A 6085-nucleotide genomic window follows, 5' to 3' on the forward strand; every position below is an offset into this window, starting at 1 on the left:
GCATGGTATCATTTTCCGCGATGCCCAGTAAAATATCAAGGTCTGTGCTCAGATGAGTTTGGAAAAAAAAAAAAAAAGAAACTTTATGTCCCTGCTGCTGATTTACGGTGGATGAATAATGGAACAGTAAAGGCAGAGAAGTCCTGCAGGAGAGAGAGGAGTTGAGCGTGTGGAGCTCCGCATTTCCTGAAGTGACTTCACCCAGAACCTACCCCCGCCCCCCAACAACCCCTCCCCAGCTGATTTGGTCCTGCAGGTCGTTTTGACTCCTTGCCTGCTAACAGTGGTTGAAGTCGGATTTGGGGCTCTCCTCTCCCAGAAGCTCAGATTCATCAAAGTTAGGGGACATCTGACTGGTCACCTGATCACAGACTCTCCCCTTTGGGATCGTCCCCAGAACCTCCCTAGAGTGGCGAGGACCTGGGACTAGGAGGTGGCTCCTCCGGGGGGCTGCATCCCGACTCCCTGGCTGACTGGCGCAGACTGTTCCTCCTTTCTTGACTTTAGTGCTGGCTTCAGAAGCAACAGAAAAGGACATTGTGCTTATGCACGATCCTTCCTGCTTGGCAGTTTTGTTCATGGCAAAGCAGTGGAGTCTCTCTTTCTAAGACTAGACCAGATACCCCAGTAGGAGCTGTGCGTGAGTCCTCCGCATGTAGGGGGAGTGAGGAGGGCCGGTGTTCTGTCTGGGCTCTTGGCCAGCCTGGTTCCCAGCAGGCGAGCAGTCAGAGTTCGGAAGTGAAGGCAGGGTGGCAGGAGACTTTCCTCGTGCCGTCACATATTCAGACACCTTCTTTCTCTTTCCTTTCCAGTGTGTGGTGCTGAAGACCAAAACGGTATGTAGTTGTTCCTGTTTGGGAACAGGCTTAGGCTCTTAGCTCTTCAGTCCTTCCCCTCCTTCAGCCCTGATTCCTGTTAACAGTCTAAGAATTCTGAGCATGTCAGCGTCCAGAGGGGGTGTGGGGGAATTCACTGGGAACCAAGGCTTCTCAGCATCTCTGGAAATTCTCATTCTCATCCCCGTCCCCGTAAAGGGGCAAGAGTGGCGGGACACCTAGGGGCAGCCTGGTCTGCATGCCTCTGGGTTGTCAGAGTTCGGAAGCCAGCATTTGTAAAATATTCAGCAAAGCAAGTGGTGGCATGTGGCACATCCGGTGCATTTCCCACACTCCTGGGGCTACGGCACTCCCTCCCCTATAGTTTTCACTCCGTTTTGGTCTGAGTGGGAAGGGTTTCTGTGTACACCTTCAGGGAAATCACTTGGGATGTTTATCAGCTTCTGGTACCAACTAAAAAGAAAGGGTGGTGGGGACTTCCCTGGTGGTCCAGTGGTTAGGACTCTGCGCTTCCACTGCAGGGGGTGCAGGTTCGATCCCGGCTCGGGGAACGAAGATCCCACATGCCTCGCGGTGTGGCCCCAAAGAAAAGAAAAGAAAAGAAAAGGGTGGTGACCTGAGAGCCTTGTTTGTACAGGGCTGGGTAGTGGTTAGAACTGCTCTGGGGATAGATCGGGAAAGGTGTTACATATAGTGCTCACTGTGGCGCTCAGCTGCCACAAACTCACCCGTGTGTTAAAGACCACCACTGGGCCTTTGGGCACCTCCAGAACACACTGCAGGAATCTTGACTTCAGATCCAAATCATTCTAAAACATGCTAGACCTTTTTGAAAGCCTAAAGGCTACATGGCTGTTTTACTAAATAACAAATTTGGAGAGTCTTCTGAAAAAGTTTTAAAGTGCTTTGCAGGTCCCTACACTACTCTGAGAACATCCTTTCTTGGGGAAGAACCCACAATCATATAGCTCAGAATGGGGCACAGTCTTCTGGCTGATAAATTCTCAAGAGTTGAACTCCCCCAAATCATTTGGAGTTCTAGACCCACTCCCTCATCTGATACCAAGATCTGGCCAATCCACTTGGTGTCTTTCTTTTTCTGATTCCCTGGAAGAATGCCGGCAACTGAGTTGATGAATTTGTTAATCCTGATAGAAGTAATCAGTAATGAAATTCTATAAATTACTCCAGCTCATCTTAGGTATTTATATAGTTCAGTTGTTTCCAAACCTTCCCTGTTAGGGCCAACAGCTCCTCAAAGGGGTAAAGAGGTTTCACTGCCTCTTACAGCCAGCCCTCCTCAAGTGTTTCTTGACTTTTTGAATAGTCCAGGGAACAGGAACAGAAAGTGCAGAGGCAATGGAGTGTGAGAGAATTCCTTGTGGAACCGTAGAGGTGGCTGGTACACGGCCAGTTGCCTGTTTATAGCTACCTGGTTCAGTCTACCATTTAAAACATGCTGGGGATGGTTGGCTTTGGGGAAGTGAAGGTTTTTCTGTTCCTGCAGCTAACCTAGGATGCTGGTCATGCCCACTGTATCTTACCACTTGCACAAGCCAGTTAGCCTTGTCGAGAACTGTGCACTGAGCAGTTAATACTATCTTGGCAGTCCCTGCCCTCAGGCCCCTTGCCCAGAAGTCCGCCTGCCTGGATTTGAATCCTTGGGCAAGCCACTTAACCCTTTGGTCTCAGTTGCCTCATCTATAAAATGAGTAACGACAGTACCTGCTTCATAGTTTTTGTGAGGATCCAATGAGTTAAAACATGCAAAGCGTTTAGGACCCTGCTAGCACCTGTAAGCTTGCAGTAAATGGGGGCTGTTACCATTCCCTTGGGAGATGTTCATCTGTCAGACATTTAGAGAGCACCTACCATGTGACTGGTTGCAGGGATTCAAAGATGAATATCAGACCTCAGAGCACATAGCAGATGCTTAGTACATTATTATAGAAATTGATTGCATTTGTTGAATTTAGGGGCCCATAGTGTAGTAGGGAGACAAGTAGGCAAACTCAAAAATTCTCATGCAGTGTGATGAGCAGTCATGAGGGTATGAATGAAGCTGTGTGTGGGGAGCAGAGAAGAGGGAGCCGTAATCTCTGCCGGGTTCTTGCACCACGACGTCTCCTCAGAGGAAGCCTGGGGGTCGACTGTGGCATGGCCCAGGGGCTCCCGTGATCCTTGGCTTTATTAAATTGGGGATGTGTTTACATATAAGCCTCATGATCCTTAGTGAGAGCCATTCATTACAGCTCCATTTATATCTAAACTTTTCTGAACCAGTTTTATCTTTTCATCATGTTCTGCCTCAGAGAATATTGAGTCCCTAAGTGCCACTCACTGGCTATATTACAGCCTCAATTGTCTGAAAATTATTTCTTTTAAGCTTTGAGGACTTTGCCTTATTTAGTTCTCATGTTCTGGGGACGTCTTTGATCTACAAGTACTTGACTCTTCAAGTCTATAGCCTGACCTATAGAGGTGCGGATTAAACAAGGAAGTGGAATTAACTACTGGGGAAAAGTTTTCTTGGAGTTCTGTTTGAGTGAAGTATGTGGGTTTGGGGGGGCTGTTCCCAGTGTGCCCGTTCTCCCCCCGTCCCCCAACCCCGTACACTTAGACAGTCTTCTTACTTTCCCCTCTACCCGCTTTCTGCTGTGCGTGTCCAGGGGGAGCAGTGCCATCCAGCCTGGAGGAGAACCTGTGTCGGATCTGCATGGACTCGCCCATCGACTGTGTTCTGCTGGAGTGCGGCCACATGGTCACCTGTACCAAGTGCGGCAAGCGCATGAACGAGTGTCCCATCTGCCGGCAGTACGTGATCCGAGCCGTGCACGTCTTCCGATCCTGAGGGCTTGTACCGGCTTCTTCAGTGCCTTACAGGGACATAGCTCGAGGTGTCTGGGCCCACAGTTGGCCAGCTTGCAGGGGGGCAGCCTAACAAGAAAGTCTGCAGTGTTCCCAAGACCAGGGCAAGCAAGATGCTGTGTCACCTCTGGGCATGCACAGATCACACAGGCAAGTCCCTGTTTCAGCGATCTTGGGGTGATGATGGTAACTGATGAAGAGAGGACTTTCTGGAATTTGGACCGTATCTTCCTCCCTTCCTCTGACAACCTAAACAGTTTCACCCTTCCTCCTGTAGCCCACCCATCCCCCTGAGCTGCGTGCCTCTGTTGCACCCATCGGAAGTCCTGGTAGAAATGACTCTCTTCCTCCTCCCCAGCACATCTGGATTCATTTCTGGTCCCTCTGGCTTTCTGTACTTTAACCGACCTTTGCTAAAGTCTCTTGCTACGTTACCTAAAATCCACGTGTTTCTTCAGACCAAAAAGATGTTAGCTTCCCAGACCAATAGTGATCCTCCTTAGGACAGAATTTGGCCCAGTAAACTCAGTTCTGGCAAGAAACGACACACAAATGCTATTGAAAAAATTTGAAGTCATCAAGAGTTGCTTCCTTAAGTGCTGGGATTGGAAGCTATCAGTCTCCTGACCTGACCTTGGCAGTCAACAAAGCATCTGGCTTTCAAACTGCTGGGAAATTCCAGTCTCTGTGCACGAGATGGTGCATGGATCATCTCTGCTGCTTCTCTTGGGGCCTGACTTTGTGCCATCCTTAACTTTACTTTATGAGAAAAGGGAAAGCGTTGGGTGGAAGAAGTGGCTTTCTGCTTGGCTTTGCCTTCTCCAACAGACAGCCTTAAACCACTTTCCCCTGAGCATGAGGTCCCTCTTTCCCATGGAGGTTTTAAACATGGTCTCACTGAAGGCACAGAGACTTAGGCAGAGAGCCTCACGCTTCTCTAGCCAGACTTCTCATGAAGCTCCCGGAGACTGAGCATGTAAGAGCACCTAAGAGGTATCAGAAGGTACTGAACGAGGCTGGATTCAGCCCCTTGAGCAGACAGCTGGAAGTCTTAGTTCCCCAGGTTGGTGGGGACTCCCTACTCCCATTTCCTTTCTCAGCCTGCTGATTTAGGGGCAGGTCAGGAAGAAGCATTCTCTAGGCCCTTTAGGAAGGGCCGTGCAACGAACAGGTGATGTTCTCGAGCCCTCTTAGGGTCTTTTCACCACTGGAAGAGCTCAAGTTTGCCGGAGAAGCTTAGCCAAGCACAAACGTACGCACTGTGTACTATCAGAGGGGCGGTGTGTGCTGCCATCACCACTGGGCGAGCTATGCAAACCCTTGAACACCCGAAGGCCTTGGCAGTCCCCCCACCCCTACCCCATGCAGCCAAGGTCTCTCAGACTGGAAGAACCAGTCATGACTTTGAAAGCAGTGGGAAACCTCTAAGAGGACCTGTTGATTGGTACAGACATGTTTAATGCTTTCTGTCAACCACTAATCTGGGGGAGTGAAATAATTTTAAAGTGGTTGTCAGCTGAACACTGGACCACTTACCTTGACATTATACCAAGTCCTGGGTGGTCTGATTCTGAGCTACAGCCTTTGTAGGAACTGGGGGAGTCAAGAAATTTCCCTATAAAGACATCGTCTTTCACCTTTCTGCTGGACAGTAAATACTACAGTTTACAGTGCCTACCAGTTTAACAAAGGATTCAGCTACTCCTCAATTCCACTGTGAAACAGGTCTACATGTATGCAGCTCATTTACAACCTAGCAATAACTTCAGGGCAGAAGCTGGCTGTCTCCCTACTTAGAACTTGCTTTCTCTGCTGAGGCCTTACCTCTCCCTACCTCCCAACTTCCCTCTTAGACATGAGTTAATAATATCCTGATGGTCTGTAACCTCAGTAAGAATTAGAACTGATGTCATTTACTCATTTTGGAGAAAGGACTTGCCTTGAAGTCTTCTAACCTCTTTTGGTGAAGGTTTCCATTTAGCAAAAAAAGGTGGCAAACACCTCCCCTACTTTTTTTGTATCTTCTTTATTCCTACACCAAGTAAAAGTTGGGAATTCTAAGTTCCCATTTCAGTTACTATCTAACCTAGGTAGAAAACTTGACTTTTATCCTTGAATATTCTCTCCTGCTCCTCATAGGTCCTTGGTCTTAATTATCATGGAAGCATCTAATTCTTCCATTATTCCGTGGCTTTTGCTGTGACTGTTCTGAGGTTTCAGTTGAGACTTGTTTTAAAAGACATGGACAGCTGACTGGTTCATAATACATTGGAATAGCTGGATCCAAACTAGTAAGAATAAGCTGTACAGGAATTAGTGCTCAATACAAAATGTATAAATTTGTCGAAATCTTTTGGATGTGAATGTGTTATTTCAAGTGG

At 48.2% G+C, this 6085-nt stretch overlaps 1 protein-coding gene across 8 annotated transcripts in view; it reads left to right on the top strand.

Moving 5' to 3' along the window:
* Positions 1–6053, top strand: part of RFFL (ring finger and FYVE like domain containing E3 ubiquitin protein ligase) — a 68989-nt gene extending 62936 nt beyond the window's left edge. For all 8 annotated transcript variants that reach the window (XM_081218453.1, XM_081218457.1, XM_081218460.1 and 5 more), the window contains 2 exons: positions 813–836; positions 3506–6053. In XM_081218453.1, the coding sequence (XP_081074579.1) occupies positions 813–836; positions 3506–3687 (206 nt within the window). In that variant the 3' untranslated portion in view covers positions 3688–6053. The remainder of the gene's footprint in view (positions 1–812; positions 837–3505) is intronic.
* Positions 6054–6085: the final 32 nt, after the last annotated feature.

The sequence above is a fragment of the Mesoplodon bidens genome, assembly GCF_964165515.1.
Source record: "Mesoplodon bidens genome assembly, chromosome: 19".
Classification (NCBI taxonomy): Eukaryota; Metazoa; Chordata; class Mammalia; order Artiodactyla; family Ziphiidae; genus Mesoplodon; species Mesoplodon bidens.